The following is a 16,191-nucleotide window of genomic DNA, read 5'->3' as shown; positions in this document are numbered from 1 at the left end:
CCTCTCCTCCCCTCCCGCGCGCCGCAGCCGTTGGCGCCGCAACCGCGACCGTTGGCGYCGCGACCGTTGGCGATGAGCGCGGCGCAGGGCGCGCAGGGCCCCGCGTGCGCCGTGGGGGCGCCGGCCGCGCCGCCCGTGCGCTCGCTGCTCCGCCACGTGCGGCTCGAGAACCTGGCGGCGGGGCTGAGCGGCGGCGTCATCTCCACGCTCGTGCTGCACCCGCTCGACCTGGTCAAGATCCGCTTCGCGGGTGAGGCGCGGGGCGGCGGCAGGCCGCGGGGGGAGCGGGGCGCGCGTGGCGGCGCCTCGGGCCGGGGCGGCAGCCTCGGCGGGCGGAGGCAGCCCCTGCCGTCCCGCGGGAGCCTCCACGGAGGGTTCCTGACCTCGTCGCGCGAGGCTGTTCTCGGTCAGTGACCCCCGGGCGCTTTCAGGAGGCAGCCGAGCGCGGAGGGGGCGGATAAGGTTTCTGTGGCTGCAGGGTTTTGCCCAAGCCCATGCACAGTTACATAATGACAGGCTTTTTGGCAGGGTGGYCTCGCGAGTTAGACTGGGCACGCAGTAGGCCAAAGCATGTGGTTTCAGGTGCTCTTGTCTTCCATCTCAAGGCAAAACTTTTGGGGTSTTCCCGGAAACTGCAAAACGCGCTGTTACCTCTAGGCTCTGTTATCTGATCAGATGAATCCAAAGCTAGCATTTAAACACTTGCGTCTCTCAGCGCTGACCGRTAAGAGTGTAACTCTTACCTTAAGAGTGGCACTTCTGAGGCCACATTTGAAGCACTATTTCCAGTCTGGGTTTCAAGGAGGATGTTGATACAAGGCGGGCTTTAAGGACTAAGGATAAGGATAGTCTAGTCTAAGCCCAGAAGAGACCACCACACTAGTTAGGAAACTATAGAATAGGCCATAAGAGGAGAGGCTGAGAGAACTGAATACATTCAGAATTAAGAAGGAGATAGTTAAGGGCAGACATCGTTGTTGTCTGTGACTTTCTGGTTGGAAGATGTTGAGAACTTGGCATTGGACTCTTCTTGGTGATGCTCAGCAGTAGAAAAAGAGGCAAAACACGCAGGTTTGGATGGGAGCTTCCAATTAGATATTGAGAAAACAACATTTTTACCCATTTTACCCACTTTATGTGAGTGATCAAATTGCGGAAGCGATTATAGTCCAGGGAGGCTATAGTCTCTCTAGTCTGGTGATGACTGGACATGTCCTTGAGCAACCTGATCTAGTTAGACCTATTTTGAGCAGAGAGTTGGATTGATACTCTCAGGATGTCTCTTCCAACCTTAAGATCCTGTAATTGAGTATAATTATTTCACTTTAGTTCTTCATTTCCATCTGTTGAATTTTGGTTGGAGTGATTTAAGGCTCATAGATTTTCAACAGAACAGAAGTTTCATCCAAATCACTTAGATCTGAACTCCATATTTTAACATAATACCTTGTGTGGTGTTTTTCAGTACCCTGAGAATGTATTGTTTTTCATGGGAGGGAGTAACATGCTGTCTTCTGAGTTTAGGTGTCATTTAGGTACTTCTTCCCAGCCCCAAGAGAGTTGTGGTTAACATCCTTTCCCATTCCCGGTAGCAAACTGTAGACTCTTGTGGAAGCTGTAAACTCCTAGCCCTTGCACACCTTTGAAATACAACTAATCATTTAGGTCAGTGTGTTTGCTGCAACCCTCCTTGGAGGCCACATGGTGGCTCTTAGACAGCTGAACTTCCTGTTTCCTGAAACCTTTTTTGATGTCATCTCTCTTACCTAGTAAGTGATGGATTGGAGCTGAGGCCAAAGTACAATGGGATTCTGCACTGTATGAGAACAGTCTGGAAGCACGAAGGATTGCGGGGCTTGTATCAAGGGGTGACTCCAAACGTGTGGGGAGCCGGGGCTTCCTGGGGACTTTACTTTTTCTTGTAAGTAGAACTGTAGTATGTTTCACATGTGTAATTAAACCTCAGTTATTGGCTGTCCCTTTTTTKKGGGGGGGAAGGGGGAAGGGAGGATACCAAAAATGTGCTAAATGAATTTGTGATTCTTCTGGGAAGTCCAAGTCTGTTGGAACGAAAGCAGTTTGAGGCAGAGACTGGTTCCTCTGTCGGGCACAGTGGGTGATGCTTCACACCATGATGCTTCTGAAGTGCTAGGGAAATGGGGAGATTGTGACATTGCTATCTTAAGAATCTTCTAAAAGTGTTGATAAACTATGCCTAGAAGTGTGCAGAAAATAAGAGCCTCAGCTATGAAATRTGATAAAAAATAAAGAATAAACAGAGGTTTACTAAAGCTAAATGTTTTACTGATGTTCTGTTATTTTAGTGCCTGTGAGTATCTTCATTTATTTTATGAATTGATATGCTTTGCTTATAAAGGCAGCTTTTGTGTAGGTGGGGCTTTTTTTGTTTTGTTTTTGATTATTAAATCTTTTCTCCTTTATCCGCTCTATAACTGTAACCTGTTTTCTTGCTGTCCCCAGTTTATTGAAAGGTTTTGGGGAATGATTGTTTTTTTGTTATGCCTGTACAAAGCTCACTCTGCAGTTGTGTAGACTCTCTTATTGCTGGACTTTRCTCCTCAGTGTTCACTACAGGTCATAGTCCATCTCCTGTTGACCACTTCTCAGTCCACCAAGCAGATGGCAAGACTAGAAACGGGGTTGAGAGAAAGTTCAGTGTATATCTGAGCTACAAAATAGATACCTGCCACTCTCTTTAAATAAAAGGGGGACTATCTAATCAGTTTCTTTAAAGATAACTTTATCTTTACAGATAACTGTTTTGAGATGTAGTCGTGTTGCTTCTGACAGTAATAGTTCATCAATTTAAACTTGTATTACTATAATTCACTTTAAGAATCAACTGTTCAGCAGTTAATCAGGTCAACAGATATTTTCCTTACACATCTGTTTTGCAAGATTAAATGACGCGTAATGCTTTTCCTGATCAGCTCCTAAGTGATTTTTATGTGGGGATTGTTTTTTAGTTATGTGCCTTATGTACCTAGTTATGTTTTTTCTTTTACCAAAATCTCTCTTGTGATTTCCAGTTACAATGCCATCAAAGCCTACAAAAAGGAAGGGARGCTGGAAAGTCTAAGTGCAACCGAACACCTGGTGTCAGCTGCAGAGGCAGGTGAGTTGCATGCAAAGATGATTAATGTTTGTTTCTAGCCTGTCCATGTGCTGTGTTTGTCTGTCAGTGCTGCTTTTTCTTACAGGTGGCAAGTGTGTTTCAGTCCAAATGAACGTCATTCATTTATTTGCAAACAATATGTGAATGTAAGATGGATGGATRTGATCTTTAGTTTTGTTCAGAATTAGCAGCTGTTAAAATACTTTCTGACCTTTTTTATTTTTCTTGTGTATGTGTGTGTGTTTTCCACTAGTAGTACTAGTTTAAGTGCAAAAGCATAAGCTACATAACGTACTGTGAGCATGCTAACCCATTACATCTTAAACACTTASACTTGGAAAAGAGAAGGCTTATTGCAGTTAGTAGAAGAGCTAATTTGATCATTGGTCCTTGAAAATCTTTCAATTTAAGCTCCAAGTTTTCTTARAAACTATAAATCTAAAATAAAAATAACATTTTTATCAAGCTGACTTTTATTACTTTATTTCTAGTATATGTTCTTATATGTGTCTCTGTTTCATACATACTAATCTAGGTAATTGAGAAGACTTTTTATTAAGATGCTACAGCAATTTAGTTGTTAAGTAGSTTATGTTGTTTAATGTAGAAAAAAGAAATTAGCTGTTTAACTATCACRTTTTTAATAAATTATAAAGATACAAGTTGCTTATGTTATCATAGCAATATAGGTAAGCATATTAGTCGTGATCAAGGTATCCACTAAATTTTGAAAAAWTATACATATGAATACTAATCAAGATAATCAAAGCACAATATGAAATTATTTAATTTCCTGTCTAGTACAGATTACACTGCTGATGGTTGAAAGGCAGTAAAAAGAACGCAATGGATTCTACTAGTGCAACTAGTAAGTTGAACTTGGATGTGAAATTTGAAAGCAGAGAGAGAGAGAACAGTGCTGTGCCTAAACTTTGCCTGGTTTAAGTACTAGGAGCAGTCTTTTAGGATGCTAGTCTTGTCCTTGTAGAAGCCCATGGTGCAGTGAGCTGAAGAAGCTGGGACGAGCTTTAAGGTTGGCCTAACAGTCAGTCGAATTTTCCTCTTTTCTTAGGAGCCATGACCCTCTGTATTACAAACCCCATATGGGTAACGAAGACTCGCCTCGTGTTGCAGTACGACGCTGGTGTTGACCCATCCAAGCGGCAGTACAAGGGCATGCTTGATGCTCTTCAGAAGATATACAAGAAAGAGGGCATACGTGGCTTGTATAAGGTAATACAATTTCAGAAAATTCCAGGATGGGCTGTCACCGTGTCACACTCTGCAGTGCTGTAGGACTTGTTGGGGGGGGGGAGTCTTCTTCCCTACTAAATAACTGCAGTAAAAAGGCTGAATCATAAGGGAAAAGCAGAATGTAGAATATAAGCTTTTTGGCTATTTTGGCCTCTGCTCCTGAGGGCAGTCCTCGTGTGATGCATGGGTGTCTGTAGCTGCCACAGCAGCCGCAGGTGGAAATAAATGGGCTTGAGCCCAGTCCCTGGAAGGGACAGACACTCTGCAGCACCTTTACAAGAGCATAAACTGCTTGTATCCTTACTGTCCTGATCCATATCGTGAGTGGTTTAAAACCTACACTTGTACTTTGCTGGTTTTAAGTCCCTAAGCCACTTATTTTACCTTGATTGTTCTTTAGGTGTCTTAGTCTGTAAGTTGTGTGGAGTCTGTGAACATTTACTGCACTTTTGTGTGATGCCTACTATAAGAAAACTGGCCACTGTGGGTTTTGAGTCATTCTGCACAGCAACAAATGCATGTTCACATTTGTAAAGGATTGGCGGAGCAGTTAAACTGAGCTCTGGCAACTTGTGCAGACTTCTGTGGGCTGCGGTTTAACCTTGTTTTATTCCTTGCTTTAGGGATTTGTGCCAGGTCTGTTTGGAACTTCACATGGAGCACTTCAATTCATGGCGTATGAGGAGTTGAAACTGAGATACAACAAGTATAGGAACAGACTCCCAGACAAAAAGCTGGTAAGGTTACTGAGAGTGAAAACCTACTGCGGCCTGTGAACTACTGAAGATGTGCTACATTTCTTCAGGTCACAGAATGGCCATGTTTACRAAGGATTGATAGGTTAATAGGAGTGAATAAATAAAATAACATATCAGACTTTTTCACTTTTCTATTATAAGTGATCCATAGCTGGCTAGTCCTGGTGTTGGATAAAACATTGATGTTTTTTGAATTGTGCTGCTATTTAAAGGGGAAAAATCTAGAGTTCAGGTTGCAAAAATTATATAAGATTCTGGGAAAGTGGCTAATCTAAATCATATGATAGCAAGCTTTGCAATTTGTGTTGCTTTTAGAACACTGTGGAATACATAACCACGGCAGCTGTATCCAAAATATTTGCTGTGTCAGCAACATATCCCTATCAAGTTGTACGAGCTCGTCTTCAGGATCAGCATAACACCTACTCTGGTGTGCTCGACGTGATCCGCAGGACGTGGAGGTGAGCATGAGAAGTCAAATCTGGGAAGTATCTGGGGAAAAAATTTCTAGGTAAGGCAATCAGAGCCATATTTACTGACTTTGTGCTGCTGACCTATAGGGCAGCCCAGAGCAAACAAAATGTTAGCTGCACAAAGTCATATTGAGCTGGGGGCCACTGAAAGCAGTGATCTAAGGACAAAGCAGGATAGGTGAGGATCAGGGCTAGCCTGCAGACTTCTGTTTTTTTTTTTATTTTGCCTCCTTCCTGTCTTCTTCAACAAATTTCTCTTACAGATTAGCAAGATTAAAAAATAATAGTAAATTGGCCATTTAGGGTCTCTTAGGGCAATCTCACTGAAACGCTTCAGATTACCTCATATGGTGAGAGGGTCGTTATGGTTGATCCATATCCCTGGCAGAAGGAAGTGCCAGCCAGAGCCGTTCATCCCCATGCCCTTGTGTTACCCTGTGGCATTTTTAGTCTAGGCCCAGCTTCCTGTACGATGTTTAGAGAGCTGTTTCTTCACAGCTCTGTGTCTTCTCCCAGGTGTGTGTCTTTCCTCAATTTCTCAGGGAATGTGAAGGTTTTTACTGCACAACTCTAGTTGCAAAGATTGGCCATCCTTGCAGGACACAACCTSTATTCACCTTGCCCTCAACAGCGTTTCTGGATTGCAGCTTATCCTGAGAAAGACACAGATAAATTGGCAACTTGCTGGGATAATAAGAGGTGCCGCATAAATGAGACTGTGTTGTCCCAGGGCCAGCTCTGCTGCAGAGGCTGTACAAAACATCCAGGCTGAGGGTGGCGGTTAGTGAGAATAGCTCTGATGTCCCAGCAGGGTGCACTTCAACACTGTGCTCTGTAGGAAGGCTCCTTAGTTCTAGTACAGCGTGAACACAGGCAGCCAGTCTGGGCCCAGTATTAATATGAAACAAATAAATGCAGCCTAGAGCACTGAGGAGGGGAGTATAAACCCTGCCTGAGCCCTTCCCAAGGCCTGCCTTGGCCGTAAAACCCTCCAGGTGTCCTAGACTCCTAGGAAGCAAGGCAGTGTGGAGCCGAAAACGAAGTACTTGAAACTGATTCTGTGAAACTTTCTAACACTGTTCAGTAGCCCAAACTAACATGACCATTGTGATTCAATTTGAGGGGGATTGGTGTCTCTCTTACTAGCCAGGGAGATCAGAAATGCCCTAATTCTCTAAAATTGAAAGCCAGTGTTTGCAGCTGACTTGTCTTAGTTGTACTGACCCTCAGCTCACTTGTTACACAACACAGAATCACAAGGCATTTCAGCCCTGTCAACTTCAGTGAGATTAAATATGTAAACGCTTTTTGGAACAGGCTGCAGAAATTTCAGGTATTTTAACCATTTCTTGCTGCATAAAGAAAGATACTCCAACTTAGAAAATACTAAAAAAAAACCACCTCAAAGTCTAGGCTGAATTAGTCATGTCCTATTGTTTGCTCAGAAGAGAAAGTGGTGGTCTAAGAATTGATATATCGCATCTTTTAAAACATTTTGTGTAAAATAATGCTGACATCATTGTTCCTAACCTAAGGTGCACACTCAGAGGGAAAGAAAAATACCATAACTTGTTTTATATCTAATTTCTATTGAAGTACATTAAATGTTTTTCTGTGTCTTTAAAGGAGAGAAGGAATTCGTGGATTTTACAAAGGAATTATTGCCAATGTGATCAGAGTGACTCCTGCCTGCTGTATTACCTTCGTCGTGTATGAAAATGTATCTAGTTTTTTACTCGGTTTTAGAAAGGAAAATAATTAAAGGTACAAGCTTGTGTTAGAAGGATTTATCCTTTATTTTTGATATTTATGATCTGCGAGAGCCTTACTTCAGCAGTCTGGTTGGACACTGTGAGCTGATGTAGTGCCAAGAGGGGAGAACCAGGAGAYGACTGTGCAGATCCATCCGGCTTCCGTCTCCTTTGCTGAGTGCGCCCAGGCTGCTCCGCGCTCACTCCTCGGGGTCAGCAGTGTCTACCTGAAACAATTCTCTGCTACTTGAAATAGCACTGGGACTGGAAGGAGTGAAAACTGACATCAAAGGCACTCTGGATTCAGCTAAAATGTCAAATACAGAGTATTTTTCTGTGTCTCACCAAGCAAGTATGGATGGAGTTGTTCACAGCGTTGTTTGGAGTCTGCTGAATCCACCTGTATGGAAGGTGCTGGTTAGTGCTCCAGGCTGATGCTCGTCCAACCCAGACGCTGCCTCCACAGGCTGCAGCTTGGAAACTCACTGTGTTTTGTAAACAGCCAGCTCTCCTTTCTTGTTTTTTTGAATAATGGCCGATCTGATGAAATACAGTTCTTGTCTGCTACTGAGACAGACTTGCAGGGTGGTTTTTGGCTGCTTCATCTTTAACACCAGACCAAAGTCAGTGGCACATCACTGGCCACTTACCCTTCTTTGTCTCTCCAAGACATTCAGTCTCCATCACTAATGTCAGACCAAATAATATTAAAAGCAGGTTACATAACAAAGTTTGGGGTTTTTTAGTAACTATGTAAATACTTTGCAGTTTTCAAGGCACTGGGAAAAAAATAAAAAAGAGCAAAGATGACCCTGGTCATTTTTAATATTATTATTTGAGAAATAGGGATTCTAAAAAATGCATCTCAGTCAATTTGAGTAATAGTATTTACTTGCATGACAAAAATTGCTGTCAAGGCTGTGTAGTTTTGGGGGTGTTTTCTGTTAAGAAAATACATTACTGTCTAGATTGCTGCTGCTGCTGTTAGCATAAAGGGATCAAGAAGCAGCTTAACTGAGGAGGAAAGAACATAGCAGAGATTATCAACAGGCAAGAGGGAAAAATCAGGTTCATAAAGAGCAGAGGATACTATCTACTATCCAGCAGTGCACCCAGATAGTCATTAGGAGAAGTTTGCTGGATAACAGAAAGACGATCAAGCCCAAAAATAAGGCTTTTAAAGCAGAGCTCTGGAAATTGCTTTCACTTGTATGTTAAAGCTTAGAAAATGTCAAAAGCTTCTCTGTATTTTGAATCTGCACCAAGCAATCCACTTGTTTGCTTCAACTGATACTATGGGCATGTGATACATAGGCTTAGCTTTTAACCTATTTAAATGTATACTTTCTGCTCCCCTGATCTCACGTCCCAATCAGATGCACTTGGCAATRTACTGTGGTATTTCATCTGACATGATGACACGTGGCCCGTAGGGCTGACCTGGGGTGTTTGTTAGTTTGTTGGTTGTTTTTTGCAAAAGCTTTTTTGTGTATTTGAAAATGAACTTTACCTAAAGCTTACCGTGAAATTCCTGTCCCTAATGCTAACAGTCATTAACTTCTTGTGCCTTAGGAGTTTTTTTCTTGGTTTTGTGTGTCTTCAAGTACGTAAGAGGGATTTAATGGAACATTGAGTTAAAACTCGGCCATCCAAGATGCAAAATACATTATGAAGTTATGGACGTACATATCTATATCATAAGAACAGAATTGACACTATGCCAGTCAGTATGGCCTATGCCCAGGGCAGCTTATTCATGCTGCAGGATAAATGCAGAGGAGGCTGCAGGCAGGTGCACGATCAGCTCCTGTCCATGAACTGGCAGCCCGTGATTAACTGGGCGCGTAGCCCAGCCCAGCTCCCAGGAACTGCCCTGTGCTCTCAACGCAGAGCCCACGCGCCGGGCGCAGGGAAGCGGCAGCAGCTCCCGCAGCTCTCGGCCGGGCCGGGCGGCAGCCCTGTCACCCCCGTGCYGCCACGGAGCGGGCAGGGCCTCCGCGCTCTCCCACCTTCCCSCATGCCCCTCTAATGCCCCTTAAAAAGCTGCAGCCCAGAGCTGGCCCGTGGCAAAAGCCCGGGGACAACCTTACAACCTGGTCAAAATAGGGGGGAAAAAAAAAGTTGTGGCTAAACAACTTAGACTTAATGCGTTTCTTTTTAATTTCCGGAAGCAATTTGTATTTCTGCATGTTATACATGCATTTTATCTACTTGTTTTTTACAAAACCAAATTCTCATTAATGAAATAATGTAAACATGACTGTCTCCCTTTAGAATTTGCGTGTCTTGGAAGAGCAATGAGCACGAGCACTTATTTTGGGAAGAGAACACTTAAACTGCTGCTGCCAATGCCCTGCTAGGATCAGTGCTAACCACTCTGCCCAGTCTTGAGGCTGCATTAAATATCTGCAGCATCTGAGCTTACCAGTACCCTCCTTGCAAGCCAAGGCACTGCAACGTTATTTCCATAGCTTCCAAAYGACTGCATCTGCCCAGCTCTTAATTAACCCCAAAGTGCTTGGTAGAGTTGACAGGCTGTATCCAAGAGAATTAGTTTTCATTTCAGTGGAGAAAGGAAATGTAAATTTTGTAACTGTACAAATGAGTCTGTATTGTGAAGGCTAAAGCAAAGACGGGAGCTTTGTCTGAAGGCTTCTAAAACAAATGTCTATGGTAAGACCATGTACTTAAACAGGTTGCTGACCAATAAAAGAGCCTGATTATTTTTTGTAAAAGGTCTTATTTATTCGATATAAAAAAGTTACAATTCTTAAAATGGTGATACATGTTCGTATTTCAGTCCAAACAATGAATTAAAAAAAACTACCTTGTTTCAGATATTTATATTCTAAAATGATTATGATAAAAGCTTCTTCAGTGTACCAAAAAGGAAGGTAGACAAACACTACGGATGCAAGAATTTGCTGCATTTTAGTCAAATACTTGCAYCCACCTCTATAGAAATACAAAATACTAAAAAAAAATCGGGAGAGGGGAAAGTTATTTGGGCAGTTCCTCAATGATGATACGGGAGACTGAGTTCCATCCAGTGGAAGCATCTCCCCTYGGGTAATCTGAGCAAGTGCCAACCCAGATGGCCACGTCCACGAGGCCAGCGTTGATCCCTTCACACAGACCTTCCACTGTTAGGAGACAAAAATTAAAAAAAAAAATCATCAAAAACAGGTGATTAAGGCAGTGAAGCATCTATCGTATAATGAGACAGTGAGTGAGTTGGGCCTGTTTTCCCTGGAGAAGAGAAGGCTGAGAGGGGATCTGATCAATATGTATAAATAGCAGAAGGGAGAATGTAGGGAGGAAGGGGCCAAGCTCTTCTCAGTGGTGGCCAGTGACAGGACCAGGGGCAATGAGTGTAAGTTGAAACTCAGGCAGTTCCATCTCCATGTGAGGAGGAACTTCTTTCCTGTGGGGGTGACAGAGCCCTGGCACAGGCTGCCCAGGGAGGCTGTGGAGTCTCCTTCTCTGGAGGTCTCCAAACTCGCCTGGATGCCGCCCTGTGCCCCGTGCTCCGGGTGTCCCTGCTGGAGCAGGGGGTTGGACTGGATGGTCTCTAGAGGTCCCTTCCAACCTCAGACATTCTGGGATTCTGTGGAAAATCGTGTTACCATAGTAGATACCATCCCCACCACTGCACTGCATAAATCAAGGCCGGATGCAAGCATTTAGCAGCAGCAACACATTGCAAGTTTGTGCTCTTCTAATTACATTTAAACAATTTTTTAAGACCAAAAAAAAAAAATGTGGCAACATAAGCAGAGAACTTGTGTGCCCTGTTGGTCTCTGTTGCATGACCTGAAGCAGAGTAATCCTTGGGATGTCTAAATAGAAGGCCTATCTCCTTGGAATACTTCAGCTGATGACCTGGTAGCTGGCACGTGGTTTCAATCCCACCCAGGTAGCTCTTTTTGAAACAAGACAGCTGGGGTGGGAGGTGGGGACAGCAGCAGAAGGGCCACAAGCCCTGTCGCACTGCGCCCCTTCCACCGTGGGCATCGCTGCTGCAGGTGGGTTCATGAGGACACGCGAGCTCTGCCCCTCAAGGGACAAGGAAAAGTGTTGCAGAAGCTCTGCTCTGTTTACGGGGAGGAAAATGGACTTTTGTGAAGAGCTGTGCTGCTGGCTCACAGTTATTTAGCTCCATTGCAGGCAGAAATCTTGGGCTCTGAGAAGCACGTACAGCTGAAACCACTGAGCTCCTGTGAGAAATTTCCATAGCTGTAAATCTGTTAGGTTAATGCAGCACACTTGGTTTTACTGCAGTTTCTCAGAGTATAACCAGCAACCATCAAAAAACTAGAGTCCAGGCTGCATGCTAATACATTTACCCCCTTTTCATAGTATCATACCCTTTGATGTTGCAATGACTTCACTAATTTGTTTTTTGCTTAGCCAGTAACTTCACTTCTGAGGTGCTTTTGCATCTCAGCCAAAAAKTATGGTAAAAATTCCTAGAGGATTAAGTCTAGTCTAGCTCTGCACAGATAACTGCAAATACCAGTACTGCAATTCAGGCTGAAACACTTTCTGCTTGGCAGCAATGCAATTTTACCACATCGCATGTGGTAAAAGCTTCTCATCAGAACCTTCTTCCATTTCTAAATTACAGGATGTAAAGTATCATGAAAAATACCAGAGTGAAAAGAACTATTTATAAGCGATTCCAATCCTGTTACTGTTGTTGACAGTCAGTTACACAAGAGAACAAGCATTAACTGACCACCCGTCTGCTTTTTGACTTCTACAGCAGGGTCTGTGTCCTCTGCCCCTTTGGCAACCAGAGGAGCCAGGAGAGCGTTTCTGGGGACGCGCTCTGGGCAGACGTACCTGAAGAGGTTCGGTGTATGTTAATGGTGGAATTCAGCTCGGGGCTTCCCTGGTCTAGGTATATGATGGCTTCAATGGGAAGAGGCCCGGCACATTCTGCTCCATTAAAGGTAAAATACCAGCGCTGACAACAGGCRTTCCTGCATTTCAGCCGAAGCGACCCGCTGAAGAGCACGCGCAGGGCRCTGTTGGAGCGCATCTTCGTGAACGTGCATTCCTAGCAGGGGACAAAAGTGGTTCAAGCAGCAACTTTGGATTTCCAACCTATTTGCTGGAATTGTTTGGAGAATGTGTTGACTACAGTCTTTATTCCTTTTCCCCGTCCCCCCTCRCCGCTCACCCCCACACAAAAAGTGCTCTCAGGCAAATAGAGCRTGATGCAAATCAGAAAAGGCACCTCAGAGAGGATAGCAGGCAGGAGGGACTACTGAAATTCTGAACTTTAATTAGACAATACCTGCTGGGAAGCTGGTAACCTAGTCGCTACCTCCTGGGGATTATGTACAGTGCTGTGAGCTACTGGGAGGCTGCACTCAACTCCTCGCTGGACCTCACTGCTCCTGCTGGCTTGGGATTTCCAGCTCTCTTTAGACTTGTGCTGTTGTGTTTGCAAGCTTTGTACCCAAGGGCTGTAGCACAGGATGGGAAAGGCAGCTTGAACTGGGGAGGGTTTGTTAATTCTCACCCTGAACAACCCCAATCCTTTCTTCAGTAATTCTTTTCAATGACCATTCTGAGGTATCTCCTTATACCTTATAATGTGGTGAAAATCTTGCCCTACTTATGGAGGAACTTTTTATGTAGCGTCACTTCCAGCTCCTCAGCCACAGATGTGAAAAGCCAAACCTGGTCTTCTAAAAGCATTCCCAAAGCAGCTGCCTCACCTTTTGGAGACACCGCTACAGAAATAAACAACTGGGCACATGGTGGAAACTGTATAAACACATTTGAGATGGAACAGGGGAATCTTCAAGAACTTCACGTGTTGAGAGGGGGATCTCTGTAGAGATCTCTCTGACCTGCAGCCACATTTGCAMACCACCGAGGTACTGCTTTAGTTGGCAAAACACCCCTGGCAAAGGCCACTTACTGCTATTTTGCCCAGGTCGATGCCGTAATTCAGGGCGCTCCACGAGCACTGCTTGAAGTTGGGCGTCCAGGACTCCTCGAAGCTCTCCCGCATGCACTCGCCCTTCTCGCCCTTGAGGCCATCGCGGCCCGGGATGCCGGGTGTCCCGGGAATGCCGTTCACGCCGGGGCTCCCGTCGCGCCCCGGAACTCCGCTGGGGCCTTGCAAGCACATCCCGTTGTACTGCAAAACATGACGGGKGCTGGGGGTTCTGCCGGGGGGCTCCCATGCGCCCCACTGCCCCCCAACAAATTATTCCAGCTCCTGCAGGTGGTTTTCTCTGGACCAACGAGAAAACRGTTCCAGCAGGGGACAAAGTAGAAAAAGGATAAAATAATTGCAAGGGTAAATCAATAATATAAGCAGAATTTACTGTGAATTATGACTTCAACTATTTTATATATAAAAAAATGCATAAATACTAACTCCTAAAGAAGATCTGAAATTGTCCTAGAGCAAGGATTAAAACCACAATAGTGGACTATGGAGAAAACCAAAAACAAAAATTCCATTTTGATAGTTACTTTTTCCTGTCACCCCACTGCTTGCATAACTGTCTTGTCAAATCTTTTACAATAATTTGGTCCTTTTTTCTTTTTTAAAGTATAGAAACTTTGTATTTCACACAAAACAGAGGCTCACGGGTTTTTTGCTCTATCCCTTTGGTGCCAACTCCCCCTGGTCCAGCAGGACCCAGGCAGCCTTCAGAGTGCCCATAAAGAGTGCGTTTCAGATACATATTGATGTGGACAGGGATTTGGGGAGCCGTGCATTGCACTAAACCTGTGCTCAGCATTCCYGCCCGTATTCTTCCCGGCAGGCATGGAAGACCTGCACACCACGATGTCCTCCACGGGGTTAGCGGCGCTACGAGAGGTGACGAGTTGCTCTGGAAGACGCGGTTTCATCTTCCCTCGGGAGCCGGGTTGGATGGGGCAGCGGGAGCAGGCGCAGAACCAGCCTCACTTCTGAGCCGGGACTGTTTCTTAGGCCGCGCTTTACATGCAGACAGCTGAGCGGGGCACTCAAAGACGCTGCCCCTCGCACGGCGACATCCTGGGCCCCGTGGCGCCGCCGCCGGGCGCGAGCTGCCCCTCGCTCCCCCTGCTTTCCCCRAGGGCTCAAACCGCGGCACAAAAACCCATTAACGCCAGCAAAGGGATCACCTGGGCTCCAGTCTCCGCTCCAACTCAATCCATCCGCTTGCCAAGTTAAGTATTCCTACACGTTTCTCCTGGGCTGGGAATGCATAAAGCATCTTTCAAAAGGAGACCGTCCCGCTCACACAGGTCTCTTTTTCCAGTCTGCTCTTTGAGGGCTCTGTGGCGAGTTTGCTTTCGCTGCAAGCGGCTGCACACCAGGAGTCGGGATGAATCAGCCCCCATGTATTTATCCGAGCAATGCGGCTCGGCCACCACACCCAGGGCAACGCCACAGAAATGCCCAGCACGAGGGACCCTTAAATACAGCTGAATATACATGAAACAGCTAAACCCGGGCTGTCCCGTGAGCGCAGAGGCTTTATCCGTGGTGCAACTCAACAAGTAAAGGCCACTGAAGCCAGGAGAATGGGATGGCCGTCGCGCTGGGGGATCTCTGGGGACGGTGGAAATGCTCTCTGCGCCATGGGTTTTCTATAGGAGGGAATGGCTCTCCGGCAGCACTTGGAAACGCCGCACATCTGCTTTTCGCATTCCAAGCGCTGGAAAAATTCCCAGCCCCTTCCCCAGCCGCGAGACGGGCCAGTCCCGGCGCGCTCGCGTGTCCCGTTGCAGCGCGCGGCTACGCAGCCCCGCACGCCCAACGGGACGAACGCAGGAATGGGACAACGCGGGTGCCGCGGGCGGCYACACGCGGCTCTGCCGGGACCCGGGGGTTGCTCGAGGGGCGCCCTTCCCTCCCCTCCTCCTTCCATTCGCCCTTCCCGCAGCGASCCGCTCCCCGCGCGGGGCCGCGGAGCCCGCCGCACTCACCACGTCCAGCACGTCSCGCTGCCGCAGCGCCTTCTGCTTGCCCTTGGCGCCGTCGGCGGCGGCGGGCGCGGCGCGCAGCACGAGCGGCAGCACGAGCGGCAGCAGCAGCAGCGCGGCGGGGCGCATGGCGCGGGCCGGGCCGGGCCGCGGGCAGGCGCTGCCGGCGGGACGCGACCGCCGCGCTGCGCGATCAATGGCGCTTTGAGAGCGCCGGGGCCGAGCTCCCTCCCCGGGGAGGCCCCGAATTTCCATCCGCTAACCGAGCAGGAACTTCCAGGCGGAGCCGGCTCCGCAGCCGCCGGCGCCGGGGGTCCCGCCCCCGCGGGCCGCGCCAGCCGGGGGGCAGCGCCGCCATGACGGGGGTACTAGGGGCAGCGCCGCCATGRCGGGGGGCAGCGCCCCYATGGCGGGGGGCAGCGCCGGGGGCAGCGCCGCAAGGGCAGGGGGACACGGGGGCAGCCGCCATGACCGGGGGGCAGCCGCCAAGGCAGGGGGCCACGCCGCCATGGCGGGGCCTCGAACATGGGCCACGTGAGGGTCGTGTGAGCGGCCGCCATGGCGGGCGCGGGGAGGCGGCGGCCAGAAACGGCGACGCGCGGGCCCGAAACGGCCCCGTTGGCTCCACGAGCCCGCCCGGCATTCCCAACAATTCTGGTGAAAAGGTGCTGGGTTTTGTTCGACTTTGTTTTGTTCTTGTTTTCCAGGGGTTCCCAGGTGAAAGGCGGCCCAAGGTCCCTGCAGGAACCTCTTGTTGCGTGGGCAGCAGCAAGGCTAAAACACCTCCGTGTAAACGGGCGGTTTAGTTGTAATGGGAATACAGCCCTCCTGCAAAAGCAGATCCTGCCAAAACCGCAGCAGCGAGTCAGATTTTC

The 16,191-nt window shown here is 47.1% G+C and overlaps 2 protein-coding genes across 2 annotated transcripts; one reads left to right on the top strand and one right to left on the bottom strand.

Moving 5' to 3' along the window:
- Positions 1–59: 59 nt before the first annotated feature.
- SLC25A32 (solute carrier family 25 member 32) lies at positions 60–9,036 on the top strand. The gene is made up of 7 exons (XM_026051626.1): positions 60–250; positions 1,771–1,921; positions 3,051–3,136; positions 4,209–4,369; positions 5,014–5,127; positions 5,464–5,609; positions 7,248–9,036. The coding sequence occupies exons 1-7, from the start codon at positions 73–75 to the stop codon at positions 7,381–7,383; spliced, it is 972 nt and encodes a 323-aa protein (XP_025907411.1). The 5' UTR covers positions 60–72; the 3' UTR covers positions 7,384–9,036.
- Positions 9,037–10,102: 1,066 nt separating this feature from the next.
- CTHRC1 (collagen triple helix repeat containing 1) lies at positions 10,103–15,703 on the bottom strand. The gene is made up of 5 exons (XM_026051593.1): positions 15,686–15,703; positions 15,320–15,433; positions 13,308–13,529; positions 12,218–12,434; positions 10,103–10,515 (listed from the first exon to the last, which is right to left on the bottom strand). Exons 1-5 carry the CDS (start codon positions 15,701–15,703, stop codon positions 10,373–10,375), a joined length of 714 nt encoding a protein of 237 aa, XP_025907378.1. The 3' UTR covers positions 10,103–10,372.
- Positions 15,704–16,191: the final 488 nt, after the last annotated feature.

Source organism: Nothoprocta perdicaria, unplaced genomic scaffold, assembly GCF_003342845.1.
Source record: "Nothoprocta perdicaria isolate Ctin4 unplaced genomic scaffold, notPer1 scaffold_77, whole genome shotgun sequence".
NCBI lineage: Eukaryota > Metazoa > Chordata > Aves > Tinamiformes > Tinamidae > Nothoprocta > Nothoprocta perdicaria.
Note: the sequence above shows the minus strand (reverse complement) of the source record. Positions and strands in the feature narration are given on the sequence as shown.